The following is a 15,595-nucleotide window of genomic DNA, read 5'->3' as shown; positions in this document are numbered from 1 at the left end:
CCCTGCGGGCTGGGGCCGTGCTGTGGGCACTGTGACACACCGCGTAGGAAGCGCCAGGGGCCCTGCAGGCCCAGGGCAGGGCCCGGGGCTGTGAGCCCCCCGGCTGTTAGGAGCCTGGTGCTAAGTGGCTCTGGGGGCTTTGCTGACGCCAGCCCCGAGCCCCTCTGTCTGACAGCTGCGTGTGAGCTCTCCTGCTGGGCCCTGCTCAGGGGGACTGGCACCAGCACCCTCTGCCTGCGCTGCTCTGGGCAGGTGCTGCAGGCTCGGGGCAGGGCCAGGCTGTGACAGGTAGGAGGGACTGTCCCTCACGGGCCACCCTGCGCCCTGCAGGGACAGAGCTGCCTTTGGGCACCGGGAAGGGATGAGACCCCAGGCAGGTGGGAGCTGGGGGTCACTGGGGCTGGGGATGGCCTGTGGTGAGTCCGTCTGCCACCTCAGCCCTGGGACACATCTGGGTGTGAGTTGGGCTGGCAGTGGGCACCGAGCCGCTGGCCCCGGGCAGCCCCTGGCTGTGTGTGTGGGGTGCAGGCTGAGGGGTGCTCCCAGCCCTGCCCGTGCTGGGGTGCAGCCAGCAGGTCCTGCAGTAAGGAATAGGGGAGCAGCTGGAGGATCCTGGTGTCTGTCCCATACCGTGCAGCTCTGCAGCATGGCCGTGCCACTGACCCATGGCCATGCCACTGTCCCACTACCCCACTGCCATGCCACCGTGCCTGTGTGGGCGCTGTGTCCAGGGCTGCAGGCAGCTCCAGCCCCCCAGCTGCTGGGGTGCGGCTGGGCTGGACAGGCTGCGGCAGGAGCTGGGAAAATGAGCCTGGCTGGGGCCCAGGGACCGCTGAGCTGTGTGGGAAGAGCTGTGTGAGGTCAGTGGGACACCCCACCTTGCACCTCCTGCCACCCACCCCACGAGGACCATCCTCCACCCCAGCCCAGGGACTGCAGGAGCAGGGGCTGGGCTGGGCTGGGGAGGGTCTTTGGGTACCTGGTGATGTGTGGGCAGCTGGGAGCCAGGTGCAGGGATCCTGTGGTGCCCTGTGTCCATCAGCCTTGCCCTGGGAGGCTCCAAGCAGCAGCAGGAAGGTGCCCTATTACCCGTGGCTGTGGCACATCTGTGGAGGGGCTCCAGGGTGGTGTATCTGGGAATGCTCTGAAGCTCTGGGAGGGTCCCTGCAGCAGGGGTGTAGGGGGGTGACCCAACATCCAGCTCTGGACCCCCAAGCACCTCTGGGGCAGTGTCCCCAGCAGGGCTGCAGAGAGGTGACCCCCAGGCAGCCGTCCCCATGCCGGGAGCCCTGTGCAGCTCGGGGGGATGCCCGCCATGGCAGGTGACCCCCAGCCCGCAGTGCCGGGTGTCTGTGTCCTGGCAGCACCCCCCGGGGACACAGGGGACAGGGTCTCCCAGCAGGACAGAGAGGTGGGTGATGTGGCAGGTGGCGAGGTGCAGGGTCTCGATCCTGGTGAGGGCAGGTAGTGCCTCAGGTTCTCCGTGGGACCCCGGACCCCTTCCTGCCCTGAGGGGACTCAGGGGGACTCTGCCAAAGGAGCTGGGGGTGCAGTGCTGTGTCTGGCCCTGGCTGGGCACTGTTCTGCGGGCCGGATCTGGGGGTAACCCCGGCTTTATTTGGGGCGGGGGTGCGGGGCCATGCCTCTGTGCCAACCTGGAGGTACCGAGCTCCCCCAGCCTCGCCCCGCTCCGGGCGGGCGGCAGGAGCCTGGGAATGCCGGGCCCATTTGCAGAGGTGTCAGATCTGACTCCTTCGGTCCTTAATTGGCCCTGCCGGCGCTGGGAAGTGTGTGGGGACCCATTCACACGGCCGTGAGAGATGCTAACGTGCCGCCAGCCCCGCAGCACCGTAGCGGATCGCCCCGCACCGCACCTCCCGCACAGCCGCTCTGCCGGCGGCAGCGCAGCCCGGGACTTGACCTTCCCGTGCCGGGAGCCCGAGCCGCCAGCCTGGCACCCGGCAGAGCCCCGCAGCTCCCTGCCCTCTGCCCAGCTGGGCAGCACGGCCCTGCACCAGACACAGCCCCGGGCAGTGTCCCTGTGAGCGATGCCTGTCGAGAGGGACAGAGGGACAAGCACGACCCCCAGAAACCACACAGGGTCTGACCCGGGATGGGGGGTCCCCAGTGGGCAGGGGGTGTCCTGGGAGGGTCCCAGCAGGGCAGGAGGGCTGGGGGCTCCCGGGGGCACAGCCTGAGCTGGGCACTGACTGAGCTCTGTCGTGGTGCCCTGGCCCTGCTGCCTCAGGGCCCTGCACCCTGCTCCACTGACAGGGGCTGAAGGGATGGGGGAACCCCTCCTGCTGCCCGGGTGAGGGGCTGCAGGGTGTCCTGCTGTCACCAAAAGTTGGGAATCAAACCCTCTAACACTCTAAGTTCAGTATTAGCAAGTAGCATTACTTTATTTCAATGCAGAGGATGGCTCCTACTACCTATACCACAGCTGGCTAACTAGTTTAAAACTTTGTAAGTTATTAATTACATTTCCCAAAACTCATACATGTATGCTAAACAGTCTCACAAATTCTTTTGCATATTTATATCACTTTTTGGAGCTTATTCACATAAGAGTAGGGGTGTTTGATGGTGTCTGGTGCTCATTTGAGGAACACCACTTTCCTCAAATTATCTGGTTTTGGTCATAAGCCAAAACCAAAGAACTTTATTTTCTTTGAATACATCCCAGCTCTGTGGTCTGGCCGAGATATGTCTTCTTACATGTGTTGGTCAGGCCCACAGCCTTTAAGGCTAAGATAACCACTTGCAGACATTAATACAGGACTAAGCCGAAGCTAAAGGAATTCACAAGACTCAAACACTCTTTGTCAGAATTAAAGATTTTCCCAACCTTGCGGGGGCTCTGACCCCAGGGCCGGTGCTGCCCCGGCCCAGCCGTGCTCCAGCACTTGTCCAAACAGGGAGGTGGGAAGCGGCTGCGGCGGGTGCAGAACTCATTACCCGGGAGCTCATCAGCTAATGCGGCCCAGGAGGGGGCCGGCAGGGGAGGGGGCCGCGCCTGGCCCGGGCCGTGGGGTGCAGCTCTCCCCTCAGACACCCCTGCGCCCCCAGGCTGGGCTGGGTGTTGGAATGGGGCTGGCACTGGTGGCCTGGGACGGGCTGGGTCAGTGCTGGGCACTGCTCAGGTGGGCACACAGATTTTGGGGGGCCTGTGTCCCGGCTGTATCCCCTCAGCTGTGCCCCCGGCTTTGCGCGGATCCTGTGCCCCTCACGTTCCCAGGGCTTCGCACACCCCGTCTGGGGGGTCCTGCACCCCGCAGGAGCAGCGGGCTGTGCCCACCCAGTTTGGGGTCCTGTGCCCCCACATGTACCACCAGACCAGGCTGTGCCCTCCAGCTCTGGGGCCCGTGCCGTGCCATGCCCGTGTCCCCTTGCTCTCTGATGGATTTTCCGTCCCTCGGCGGGGCCGTTTCCCGGGAAACCTTCACACCCGCCGGCCCCGACACCTGCGGGGCCTGGGAACGCGCCGCGGGGGCTCCTCCCAGCCCCGGCCCGGCCCTCCACACCCGCCCGTGGGGGCTCCCCTGCCACTGCCGGCATTGAGGGGTCCGCCAGGGGCCGGTGGGAGACCCGCACCCCCAAACCGGCTGGGGGGAGTCCCACAAGGCCACAGGGGAGCTCCCTGTGCTGCAGAGGGAGACCCGGGGACGCGCCACCGCAGACCCACTGCAAACCCACTGAAGCCCCATGAGAGCCCCACAACGGACCCAGGGCACCCCCTGCACCCCCGTGCTGCAGCCTGCTGCAGCTCCCCCAGCACAGCCGCTGAGACCCCGCTGCAGCGCCCGGGTGGGTCCCAGCCCCGGCCCCCGCCCCGCGCGGGGCCGAGGGGCAGCACCGAGCGGCTTCACACCTCTGGGGTGAAATTCGTCACCCCGTGTTCACAGCCGCGGCCCGGCCCCCCCCAAGACCCCCGGCCTTTGAAGTGCTGCTGCCGCAGCCGCGAAGGTGCCTCTTCACACCTCCGGGCCGGCATAAAGCCGGGGGCTCGGGGCCAGCGGCACACCGGACCCAGCCTGCGGCGCTGCCATGGCCCACGGCATGCTGCCCGCCGCCGCCCCGCTGCAGGACTGGGCTGACCGCGGAGCCCCGGACCCGCAGGGCTACAGCAGCAGCTCTCCCGCAGCATCGCCCGACTCCTGCGGGCTCGCGTCCCCCGCCGCGGCTCGGGGGCCCTGCCGCGGGCACGCCGCCCCCCGCCCCAGGGGCAGGAAGGGGCGGCGGGGCGGCGGGGCGGCGGGGGTCCCGCGGCAGAGCGCCAGCGAGCGGGAGAAGCTGCGGATGCGGCGGCTGGCGCAGGCCCTGCTGCGGCTGCGGCACTACCTGCCGCCCGCGCTGGCCCCCGCCGGGCAGACCCTCACCAAGATCGAGACCCTGCGCCTCGCCACCCGCTACATCGCCCACCTCTCCGCCCTGCTGGGGCTCGGCCGGGGGGCGCCGGCCCCCCGACACTGTCCCCTGTGTCCCCGGGGCCTGGGGTGCTGCCAGAACACCGACCCCCGCGATGCTTCGCCGCCCGGCGCCGCGGGCTGGGGGTCACCTGGCATGGCGGGGATCCCCCCGGAGCTGCACGGCGCTCCCGGCATGGGGACGGCTGCCTGGGGGCTACCTCTCTGCAGCCCTGCTGGGGACACTGCCCCAGAGGTGCTTGGGGCTCCGGAGCTGGGCTTAGAGACCTGGGGGTCACCCCCCTACACCCCTGCTGCAGGGACCCTCCCAGAGGCACTTGGGGGTCCGAACACTGGAATGGAGACCTGGGGGTCTCCCTCCTACATCCCTGCAACCGGGACCCTTCCAGAGGTTCTTGGGGTTTCCAACATCCAGACGGAGACCTGGGGGCCACCCCCCTACCTGCCTGCAGTGGGGATCTCCTCAGAGCTGAACAAGGCTGTCACCTCCGCTGCGTCACCCTGGCTGACCCCTCCCCACTCTGCCGGGGCCGGGGCCCCCCCGGATCTCCCTGGTGATGTCCTGGACACGGGACTGCTGCTGTCGGAGTTCGTGGGCACAGGGACAGAGACCCAGGTACGTACTGGTGGGGACTGGGGTGACTCTCAGCATGGGGCTGGCGTGGGGCTGGGATCAACCCCCTTGGGGCGGCCTCAGAATCCTCCTGGTGTGGGGCAGTGCAGGAACTGGTTTTGGGGTAACAACAGCCTTGTCTGGGGCAGGCAATGGAAAGGTGAGCCCTGCTCCGTGCAGCGGCTGAGGTGGATCCCCCAGCCTGCCCCATCCTTCCTGGTGCTTCCCTCCCTCATGTTTGTGAGGATCCCATTGGTGGGGACAGAATGGAGTCCCTTGTCCCGTATCCTGCTTGTCCCTGCCCAGGAGCCATTCCAGTGGGTGGGCTGTCACTGCCACGACCCCAGCCCTGCCTGCAGCTCTGTGTGGTGCTCACCCTCTCTCTGTCTGCTCCCCAGGATCTCTCTGCGGACCTGCTCTCACTGCTGGAGGCTCTGCTCCCAGCACAGCCCCGGCACTGACCCGGGTGAGTCCCCGGGCCTGGAGCACCCACGATGCCCGTCTGGAGCCCTGCAGCTTGGGGACACGCTGGCCCTTGGGACAGCTGCAGGAACAAGCTGCCCATCGGAGCCTGGAGCCGTGCTGGACGCGCCGGGCGTGGCTGCATGTGAATAAACCCTTGTGCCCTCTCTGAGTGTCCGTGTGGCTGTTCCAGGAGCTGGGCACAGAATGGGGTTTGGCATGCCTGGGCTCTCCTCGCTGGGCTGCAGGGCTGGGGGCTGTGGGGCAGCCAGGCACCAGCTGGGAGAGCAACCTGGGGGGGATCAAGAGAGGCGCTCCCCTTGCCCCTACCCCCGGCCAGGAAGGGCTGAGGGTCCCCAGCACCCTCCAGATCCAGCCTTCCCACCTGGCAGTTCTGGGCCTGTGGGAGCTCCCTGTGCAGAGTGAGATGGGTCGATTTGGGGTCCAGCTCGGTGTGGGGCAGGGCCTGAGCCCACGGGCTGGAGACCCTGCCAGGAGCTGGTGATGGGGACCCTATGCCCCCAGCCCCCTTGGTGGCTCCCTGAAGTCTGGGGTCCCCATTAGCAGGAGGGTGTTGGGACCTGGCAGCCATGTGCTAATGTGTATGGGGAGTATCCTCCCAGCTCTGGGGTCTGGGGTGAAGGGCGGGGGGTTAATGAACCCCATGGAGTGTGAAAGGACTCTCTAATGAGGTTAATATCCTCTGCTGGGGCGGAGGAGGGGCGTGACGAGCCTTTGAGATGTAAAGCAGCCCCCTGGCCTGCCCTCTCCTAGGCTGCAGCCCCTGCTCTCCAGCCAGGGCTGAAGGGACCTGGGCACGTGCTCCAGCCATGAGGACTGCCATGGGCATGACCACAGTCCGGGGGAGCAGCTGGCAGTCACAGGGCTGGGAGGAGGGACCTGTGGGTCTCTGGGCCCCCCAAATGATGCCCCTCAATGCAAGGAGCCCTTATGTGCTCTGATACCTGCCCCTGGCAGCAGCAGTGCCAGTCCTGGGGGGCACTGGCAGCACCCCCTGGGCTGGGGGGGCTCAGCACCCCCTGGGCTGGGGGGGCTCCCTCCCACAGACGTGGGGCACATCCCACTGTTCATTCCCATGTGAGCACCACGCACACTTACGTGTGTGTCCATGTGCTGTGGGTGGCAGGGGAAGGACCGTGCTGTTCCGAGCTGCTGGCTACGTCAAGGACCATTCTGAGCTGCCAAGGGCGCCCACGCCACAGCAGCTGCAGCTGCAGCAGCAGGTGCTGCCTCTCTGCAGAACCTGCCCCGGTACCTGCCCCGCTGCCCGCCCCGCTCCCCCTCGTGCCCCCGAGCAGATGCAGGAGCCCTCAGCACAGAGCCTCGGCACTGTGTGAGCACCAGCCCTGCCATGGCCTGGCTGGGGAATGCCAGGCAGGACACCCTGGACGCAGGTGAGGCGGGGGAATGGGGTGTCTGGTCCTCCAGGCATCATTGTTGGGCTGGGTGGGGTCACCTCCCAGGTAGGACCATGAGGGGTACTCTGGGCAGGGAGAGCCACAGCAGTAATGGCCTGAGGTGGGGGGCGTGTTGGGGTCAGCTGCCATTGTCTTCCTCTGCCCTGCTTGGTGCCAGGGACCCTGTAGCTCTGGGGGCATGGAGGGGCTTCGGGGGCTGCTGGAGGCTCTGGGGTAGCAGCAGGATGCAGTGAGCTGGCAAGGATGGAGCACAGGGAAGTGAGCTCAGAAACGTGATGTCGGCACTGTGGCCCTGGGCAGGGGGCTCTAGGGGACAGGACCCACGGTGCTGAGTGTGGCCTGCCCCACCCAGAGCCCCCCCCTCAGGGCTGCCGCTGCCCCTTTGCCTGTTGTGGCAGGTAGGGGCCATGCAGACCCGGGCCCTGCAGTGGGGAACAGCAGCACGGAGCCCCCAGGCACGACGCCCCCCGAGTGGGGCTGCGCCTGGAGCCCCCCCGAGGACAGGGGTGAGGAGCCCCTGCGGCTGCCCACCTTCTCCGCGGCCGCCCAGGTGCGCGTGGCCGTCACCTTCGCCCTCTTCGCCCTCTCGGCCGGCTGCAACCTGGCGGTGCTGCGGGCGGTGGGGGGCCGGGGCAGCGGCCGGCGCCCGCACATCCGCCTGCTGCTGCGGCACCTGGCCGCCGCCGACCTGCTGGTCACCGTGCTGGTGATGCCGCTGGACGCCGTCTGGAACATCACGCTGCAGTGGCGGGCGGGCGACCTGGCCTGCCGCCTGCTCATGTACCTGCGGCTGCTGGCCATGTACGCCTCGGCCTTCGTCACCGTGGTCATCAGCCTGGACCGGCAGGCGGCCATCCTGCGCCCGCTGGCCATCGCCCGCGCCCGCGCCCGCAACCGCGCCATGCTGCAGGCGGCCTGGCTGCTCAGCGCCGGGCTGGCCGTGCCACAGGTACCGACCGGGCCCTCCGGTGACACACCCCGCCCGGCCCGGCCTCCGGTGGCACTGTCCGGGCGCGCTGCCGGGGCTGGTGCCGCCGTGTGACCCGCAGGCTGGGGATGGAGAGCCCTGTGGGATGGGCACGCAGAGCTGGCAGTAGAGCAGCTGTGGCAGTGACCCCCTCACCCAGCTCTGCCCGCTGTGGGGGTGCTCCGGGCCCCTGGCAGTGCGGAGCAGGGCCGGTGCAGGGGGTCACAGGTCCCCTCCCCGAGGCTGGGTCTGTCCCTGTGGGTCTGGGGGTCCCTGCTTTGGCCTCCAGTGCCCTCTGTGGCTCGGGAGGCGCAAAGCCCCCATCACCCCCACCCCACCTCTCTTGTCTGCAGCTGTTCCTGTTCCACACCATCACCCTGAGCCCCCCGCACAACTTCACGCAGTGCACCACGCGCGGCAGCTTCCCCCGGGCCTGGCACGAGACCCTCTACAACATGGTGGGCTTTGCCTGCCTCTTCCTGCTGCCCCTGCTCATCATGGTCTGCTGCTACGCCCGCATCCTGCTGGAGATCTCCCGCCGCATGGGCTCGGGCCTCTGTGAGTGCCAGGCACCCCGGGATGCAGCCCCGTGCCCAGGGGAAGTCCTGTCTGGAGCTCTGTAGGGACCCCCCAGCGCAGGGGTCCCTGTCCCAGCCCCATTTCCCCCCAGTCTCCTCGCGGGACGCGTCGCTGCGGTGCTCCAGGAACAACATTCCCCGGGCCCGGCTGCGCATGCTGCGGATGAGCCTGGTCATCGTCTCCTCCTTCATCCTCTGCTGGACCCCCTACTACCTGCTGGGGCTCTGGCACTGGTTCTGTCCCCGCACCGTGGAGAAGAGGATCTCGCCGGCCCTCACCCACATTCTCTTCATATTTGGCCTCTTCAACGCGTGCCTGGACCCCATCACCTACGGGCTCTTCACCATCCCCCTCCGGGGGGGCTGGGGGTGCCCGTGCAGGCACGGCCCCCTGGCCCAGCCCCCCTCCCCAGCCACCGGCTCCTTCCGCTGCTCAGCCTCCTCCCTGCCGCCCCAGCGGGGAGCCCCGGGGCTGGGCAGGCCCCGAGGGGCTGCCAGGGACCCCTCCTGTCACAGCAGCTCCCTGTGACACCAGCCGGGCTGCTCGGGGCAGGGGTGTCTGGCAGCAGGGTGACCGGGTCAGCACAGCTCCATGGGGAAGGAGTCAGTGCTGATCTCCCTGCACCCCAAAGCGCCTCTGCGGGCTTGGGGCTGGTGGGGCGCCCCCGTCCCCTCTCCCTTCTCTGTGCCCTGAACAGCAATAAAGTGTCTAAGGCCATCTCTTGTCCGTCCCGTGTCCCCCAGCTGGGAGCTGAGCTGGCATCCCCAGAGCCAGCACCCTGACCCACGGGGGTCACAGCTGCCCCTGTCCCCACCGTGGGCGGCTCAGGAGTCCCCAGGTAGGGGCAGATTCCAGGCCATGCCAGCCTGGCCAGGGCTGGTGCTTCCCTCCCTGTTCACGCCCACAGTGGGCGCAGGGCTGGTCCCTGCCAGGGCTGGTGGCAGTCCCAGGGTGCTGCTGATGTGGGCTGTGCTCCAAACAGGAGCTCCTGGCTGCTGCCCAAGGCTGTTGGGAGGCACACAGGGCCAGCTCTCCCGCCTGCAGCAGCTGCCCAAGGCCACGCTGCCGGCAGAGCCAGCACGGCTGCTGGGGCCTGGGGAGGTGGGCGAGGGCTGGGGCTGCCCGGGCCCCTCACTGCTGAGGGAGCAGCAGTGTCCTCCTCTGGTCCTGTGCCAGGAGCAAGCTCAGCTGCTGTGGGCAGGGGGCAAGGCAGGAGAGCAGGCAGGAGCTGTGCCCAATAACAGCAGTGCCAGCCATGCTTGCAGGGATTTATTTGAAAGGGGCAAAGGAAAGTCCAGTGGAGTTGCTTCAGCTCTGAAAAATTATCTCACACCTGCTTGAGGGCTGGAGGGGCAGCACACCAGTCACTCCAGGGGTCTTGGGGGGCTCCAGGGAATGAGGGGCTGCAGTCCCAGGTGTGTGTGGGTCCTCCATGCTTCTGGGGCAGGGATGGGGCTTCCTTGGCACGTGTGGGGGGAACGTGAGAGGGGGCTGAGTCTCAGGCACAGACTCGTGTGAGTATGAAAACCACGTGGTACAGGCACTCCACCTGCTGCCAGCCTGAGAATTGCTGCGAGGAGAGGAGCTGGCCGAGCCAGAGGACCAGCCAGCAAGCAGCCTTCCCTTGCTGGACGCTGCTGTTGCTGTGTCTTGCTGCTGGGAGCACCCTGCCTGCCACAGGACAGCTGGGGTGCAGACAGAGACCCCCAGCCCACGGGCAGCTCTCCTGGGGCGGAGGGCACTGGGTGGGTGCAGGTGGGCCAGCGCTGCCCCTGCCCTCGGTGGCTGCACAGGGCTTCAGGGGCGGTGTGTGGTCACATCCCAGTCACATCCCAGTCACGTCCCAGTCACGAGGGCGCCCCAATGCTGTGCTGGTGCTGGTCCCACCCCCTTCCCAGTGCAGCCAGAGAAGGGGGACAGGCTGGCCAGGCGAGGGGACAGGGTAGGCCGGGCGATGGCAAGTGGGAGGTGATGCTGGGGGACGCCTGTCCTTGGGTGGCAGTGTCACATCTCAGCAGTGTCACCCCCTGCTCCCACCCCCCGCCTGCCCACGGCACAGATCAGAGGTGCAGTGCAGCCCCAGGCCGTCCCACTGCCTGCTCCAGTCGGGCACAGGCACTGCAGCTCTAGGTGCCAGCTCCGCCGCTGCTGGGTCTCTTCTCGGTGAAGAAGCTCTTGAGCAGCATCACCTGCCCGATGCTGACCACGAAGAGGATGAGGGTTTCCCCCACTGACCAGTACGAGACGCGGCCATTGAGCTCCTCAGCTCGGCTCCTGTCCTGCGCCTCCCGCAGCCGGTAGTGGGTCTGGGAGTCGATCACTGCCTTCAGCATCTCGTGGATGGTGACACAGGCAGATTCCAGCTGGGGGACAAGGACAAGAGCGCCCTGTCACTTCTGACATGGCTCAGCTGAGGGGGCCCAGGGCCGTGCCAGAACACTCAAGAGCAGGACTCAGGAGCAGTGTTTGTGTACTAGGTTTCCTGCCAGAACCCATGCAAGGTGGTTCCCCACTGGGACGGAGCTGAGAGGCCCATGAGGGCACCCGGATGCCCAGCCCAGAGCTCACACCTAGGGATGGAATGGCTGATGCAATTCCCTCACGTGGGATGGACACGGGCTGCTGCAGAGAGGGGAGCCCAGAGCCAGCCCAGCCCCCCCGAGCCAGGCAGAGGATGTGGTGTGTGGTGGGGCTGTTGGCTGGCGGTTGGCACTTCTGCATCCAGTGCGGGAGGAAGGGGACAAGTCCCCAACTGCCATCCCACAAGACTCCTTGGGTGGCTGCAGCAGGACCCTTCCTCCCTCCCTCCTTTCCTCCCGGGACCCACCTGTGTCAGGGCAGTGACGCGGTTGTTCATGTCGGGCAGGATGGGCGGCTCGTCGCCCACCTGGAAGTCGAAGTAGACGATTTTGTGGGAGAAGGTGGAGAACTCGTTGCTGAAGCAGAAGGTGTAGACACCCTTGACCTCGGTGTGGTGCGAGAAGCTGTCATACTGCTTCTTGGTCTCCTGGTAGATGGTCTTGCCGTTGGGGTCCTCCACGTAGCAGTCCACATCATAGTGTCCTCCGCTGATCACCTGTGCAGGGAGACGCATCTCCGATGGTGGCACACGCCAAACGACGTGGCAAGGGCCCCCTGCCCCCGCCCAGCCCCACAGCTGTGTGAGAGGCCAGCGGGCACCATACCCATGGGATGGGGCCCAGGCCAGGGGAGCCCTGGGGAAGTTGTGCACCACAGTGCCAGCAACTCTGCTGGGGTACCCATGGCTCAAGTGGGGTGCCTGGAGACAGGGACAGCCCTCATGACCCAGGTCAGGGGTGTCCACGGCTGATGTGTCCACTGGCTCTCAGGTGGACACTGCTGGGCATGGAGCTGGGGCTTGGAACAACTCCCACTGCAGCGGAGGGAGCTGGGGTGGAACTGCAGCCCCGCCTGGGGCGCTGCACGGCTCAGGATGGGAGTGTGGGAGAGGCACGGGCAGGTGGCACGGGCAGAGGCAATAGCACACACACGGGCAGGGCTGTGGGCAAGCGGGCACAGGCACCGGGGCACAGGCAGGCACATGGGCCGGGGCACAGGGATGGGGCACAAACGGGGCGGAGAGGCCCTGTCAGGGGGTGCAGGCACGGAGCATGCAGGGCTGCAGGAAGGTTCAGCCAGCTACAGGCAGGGTAGTACCTGATAGTCGAGGGTGAACTTGACGCCGCTCTCCAGCTCCTGGTGGAAGCAGCGCTGGGCGCTGTCGGGCAGCTCCAGCGTCAGCTCCGTGCCGCCGGCCCGCAGCGCGCCCAGCAGCGCGGCCAGGCACAGCGTCCGCACCGCGCCCGGCATCGCGACCCGCACCGAGCCCCGCACCGCCACCCGCAACCCGGCACCGGCACCGGCACCGCCACCGGCACCCGCAACCCGGCACCGGCACCGGCACCGCCACCGGCCCCGCCGCCGGCACCCGCACCCCGGCACCGCCACCGGCACCGCCACCGCCACCCGCAACCCGCCACCGGCACCGCCGCCGGCCCCGCACCGCCCCGCACCGCCCCCCTGACGTGGCGCTTCCGCTGCGAGCCGGGCGGGGCGGGGCGCGGGCGGCACCTCCGGCCCCGGGGCGGGCACCCGCGGGGATCCCGGGAGCGTTCCACCGAGCCGGCACCCTGGGAACCCGCCGGCGTCTCGGGGCCGAACACTCCGGGAGCCCCGGCGATCCCCGCGGCACTGCCGGGACCCCCTGTGCGGGCTGGTGTCGGCTCCACGCGAGATCAGCCTCTGTCCAAAGCTGAGCGCTTTATTAATGCAGTGCAAAACTAGTGCACGAGTCTCCGCAGGGCCACGGCGTCACCCCAACACCTGCCCCTACCCCCCTGCGCCCACGCAGTCCCGTGAATAAACGCAGTCGTGGAGCGATGGAAGCTGCGGGAGCCACGGCACACGGCCGGCCCGCGGCACAGCGTGCGTGGGTGAGGCGTGGGGCTGGGGGCCCGCGGGCTCTTGGCTCTGGCGCCGTGCCTGCGACTTTCGCGGTGGGATGAAGCTCTGGGGTGAGCCCGTGTCACCCTCGGTGAGTTGGCATCCCGGGTTCCCCGCCGCTGGCAGAGGCTCCCATGCAGCCGGGCTGGGACCATCCTGCTCGGGGGGGATATTCAGCGCTTCCTGAATTCAGAGCTCCTCGGCGTGGCGGGGAGTGAACCCCCTGAGGTTCAGACGCTTCAGAGACGAGCCAAGCCCATCCCGGCCCGCCGGGAGCCGGGAGTGCTGAGCCGCCGGAGCTCCGGCGCGCTCGGGAGTCCCGGAGGTGGAGCATTGTCTCCCTCTCCCGCTCCGGGAGAGCACCGACACGGTCCCTGGCTGCACGGGGGTTCCGCTCCTCGAGCCCCCGCGGCACTGAGCCCCTTCCCCTCCTGGAAGGCACTTCATGAACGCCTCGGCCCCAGAGATCACCACCGGGGGCTCCGGGCCGGGATTCGGTGGGAGAATGAGCAGAATGTAAGAAAAGCAGATTGCAACTAGTGAGGAATAAGTGAACTGCAGGTGGGATCCTTGGCACGGAGCTTGGCGATCTGGGACGGTGTGGGCTCGATCTCCCGATCAGCCCGCTCCCGATTCAGCCCCGGGGCTCAGGGCTGAGCCCTCTGGTCACTGTGTGTCCCCGAGCCAGTGCCCACTCTGCGTGGGAACCGTCCCGTCTCTGCGGGGACAGCGCGGCTTCGGCCACCTCCCTGTGAGCAGGTGGAGCACGGCTACTGCGCCACGACCTCCTCAAAATCGGAGAGGTGCCGCATCTGCTCTGCCTGCATGGAATGTCTGCGGAGGAGCTTCCTGTGGGCTCTCAGATCGCCCCGCCTGGGCGAGCTGGGCGTGAGGGGCACCAGCGGCTTCAGCCCAGCAGCCAGCGGGGAGGGGGCTTTGCTGGAGCCAATGTCAGGAATCGGGGGGTTGGGGTTCACATTCAAGGGGGGCAGGTATCCTGGCCTTGTGTGGGAGATGTGGTCCAGCAGCAGGGTCCCGGATCCTCGCCTCTCCAGCAAGCCGGGTGGCCGGCGCCGCCCGGTGCTGGGCGATGTGCTGGCGCTGCCGGAGGGAGAGTCACAGCAGCCATCCAGCAAGGCCAGCTGCGACCCGCTCAGCTTCCTTCTCTCGGACGGCCCCTGCCCCGCCTCGGTGACCGGCGAGTCCCCGTTGCGTTCGGTGCCTGGCCTCCACCAGTGGGGAGTGTCCATCCCTGCAGCGGAGCTGGCGGCCGAGCCGGTGCTCTCCGGCTCCTCCGGGACCGTGGCGCTCCGGGACAGGCACGGGTGGGTGCCCGCGCTCTTCTCGTGGGTGGCTTTCCATGCCAGCGGCCCCAGTGCCTGCTCATCCACTGGGGGGAAGAGGGAGGGGTCCCTTCCCTTGCTGCTGCTGCTGCGGGTGAGGGAGGGCTTTTTGGAGAGCGAGAGGTCGCCGATGCCCGTGATGACCTCGCTGTCGGCGCAGACCCGCGTGTCGTCGCGGTGACTGGAGGCTGCCAGCACCGAGGGTGCCACCAGACCCCACGGCTCTGACCGCAGCCGCTTCAGCCGCGGCAGGTGGGCTCTCCGGGCAGTGCCAGCTCGCTGGCCTGGGGAGGGTGGCTCAGTGTCCCCAGTGTGAGAAGGGTGCGGGCTGAGAGTGCTGCTCTCCTTCTCGGCCGGGGAAGGCGCTGAGTTGGGAGTTTTCAGGTGGGCACTGGAGGGGGCTGTGCTCTCCTCGAGGGGAGCCTTCTCCTTGAACTCCAGCGCAGGGGCAACGTTCAGGTACTGCTTGGCTGTCTTGGTGCCAGAGGCTGATGTGTCCATGGTGATGATGATCACCTCCTTCCCCTTAGCTCTGCAGGCATTCAGGAGGTGCTGCAGCACAGCCTTGTCCTCGGCGTTGATGGCGTGGACCAGCGCTGAGGCTCCTGAGTGGTCCTCCAGGCTGGGGTCTGCCCCTCTGTCCAGCAGCAGGGACACCACGTCCCCCCCAGCCCCTCGGATGCAGGCGTGCATGAGGGCGGTCTTCCCAGACTTGTCCTGGATGTTGGGGTCAGCTCTGTTGTCCAGCAGGTATTTCACCATCTTGGCCTTGTGGATGCTCTGCTGGTCGACGTGCGTGGTGATGCAGGCCACCATGAGCGCCGTCTCCCCCTTGTCGTTGCTCTCGTTGATGTAAGCCCCCCCCTCCAGCAGCAGCCGGGTCAGCCGCAGCCGGCCCAGCCACACGGCCTTCAGCAGGGAGTTGCCCCCCAGCTCCAGCTCCGTCACCTCATCCATGGCTGCTGCTTCCCGCTGGGTGATGGCAGTGCTGCCTGTGGGGGGAACCACGGAGAAGAGGTGAGCCCCACTGCTTTGTCCCTGCCCTCCTGGGATGCCATGCTCCGGGCACTGCCCCACAGCCCACTGTCCCTGTGGCCGTGTGCCCCCACCTCGTGCAGACAGCTGCCCAGATGCCGTGGGTTCCCCAGGAGATCAGAGAGCTTCTGATGGTCTCCACCGGCCTGCTGTGTCTGGGGGGCCACAGCACAAAGCTCACTGGAGACTGTATGAACTTCCCTGATGGTTTCCTGGGCTGGAGCCGGGATCTCTGCTTCCTCACTGCCGGAGGGAAGCAGCAGCAG

The 15,595-nt window shown here is 67.6% G+C and overlaps 3 protein-coding genes across 3 annotated transcripts; 1 reads left to right on the top strand and 2 right to left on the bottom strand.

Annotated features, from left to right (window-relative positions):
- Positions 1 to 6,721: 6,721 nt before the first annotated feature.
- LOC132333564 (gonadotropin-releasing hormone II receptor-like) lies at positions 6,722 to 9,015 on the top strand. Its single transcript, XM_059858808.1, has 4 exons — positions 6,722 to 6,917; positions 7,340 to 7,890; positions 8,262 to 8,466; positions 8,579 to 9,015. Exons 1-4 carry the CDS (start codon positions 6,875 to 6,877, stop codon positions 9,013 to 9,015), a joined length of 1,236 nt encoding a protein of 411 aa, XP_059714791.1. The 5' UTR covers positions 6,722 to 6,874.
- A 726-nt stretch (positions 9,016 to 9,741) lies between these two features.
- On the bottom strand, positions 9,742 to 13,106 carry LOC132333091 (uncharacterized). The gene is made up of 4 exons (XM_059857821.1): positions 12,842 to 13,106; positions 12,166 to 12,767; positions 11,315 to 11,563; positions 9,742 to 10,850 (listed from the first exon to the last, which is right to left on the bottom strand). Exons 1-4 carry the CDS (start codon positions 13,104 to 13,106, stop codon positions 10,614 to 10,616), a joined length of 1,353 nt encoding a protein of 450 aa, XP_059713804.1. The 3' UTR covers positions 9,742 to 10,613.
- Positions 13,107 to 13,445: 339 nt separating this feature from the next.
- On the bottom strand, positions 13,446 to 15,264 carry ANKRD34C (ankyrin repeat domain 34C). The gene has a single exon (XM_059858227.1). The coding sequence runs from the start codon at positions 15,249 to 15,251 to the stop codon at positions 13,722 to 13,724; it is 1,530 nt and encodes a 509-aa protein (XP_059714210.1). The 5' UTR covers positions 15,252 to 15,264; the 3' UTR covers positions 13,446 to 13,721.
- Between the last annotated feature and the right edge of the window lie 331 nt (positions 15,265 to 15,595).

This window comes from Haemorhous mexicanus, chromosome 13 (assembly GCF_027477595.1).
Source record: "Haemorhous mexicanus isolate bHaeMex1 chromosome 13, bHaeMex1.pri, whole genome shotgun sequence".
Taxonomy (NCBI): Eukaryota; Metazoa; Chordata; class Aves; order Passeriformes; family Fringillidae; genus Haemorhous; species Haemorhous mexicanus.
The sequence above is the reverse complement of the archived record's forward strand: the minus strand, read 5'-3'. Positions and strand labels throughout refer to the sequence as shown.

Bases quoted from the DNA above. Each gene is read 5' to 3' on its own strand.
- LOC132333564 (XM_059858808.1), top strand. From the start codon at position 6,875: ATGGCCTGGCTGGGGAATGCCAGGCAGGACACCCTGGACGCAG. The intron at 6,918-7,339 runs GTGAGGCGGGGG...CTGTTGTGGCAG, and splicing joins GCAGGACACCCTGGACGCAG to GTAGGGGCCATGCAGACCCG. The intron at 8,467-8,578 runs GTGAGTGCCAGG...ATTTCCCCCCAG, and splicing joins CCGCATGGGCTCGGGCCTCT to TCTCCTCGCGGGACGCGTCG.
- LOC132333091 (XM_059857821.1), bottom strand. From the start codon at position 13,106: ATGGTCCCAGCCCGGCTGCATGGGAGCCTCTGCCAGCGGCGGGGAACC. The intron at 11,564-12,165 runs GTACTACCCTGC...CTCCCTGCACAG, and splicing joins AGTTCACCCTCGACTATCAG to GTGATCAGCGGAGGACACTA. The intron at 10,851-11,314 runs GTGGGTCCCGGG...CTTGTCCCCCAG, and splicing joins GCGTCACTGCCCTGACACAG to CTGGAATCTGCCTGTGTCAC.
- ANKRD34C (XM_059858227.1), bottom strand. From the start codon at position 15,251: ATGGATGAGGTGACGGAGCTGGAGCTGGGGGGCAACTCCCTGCTGAAG.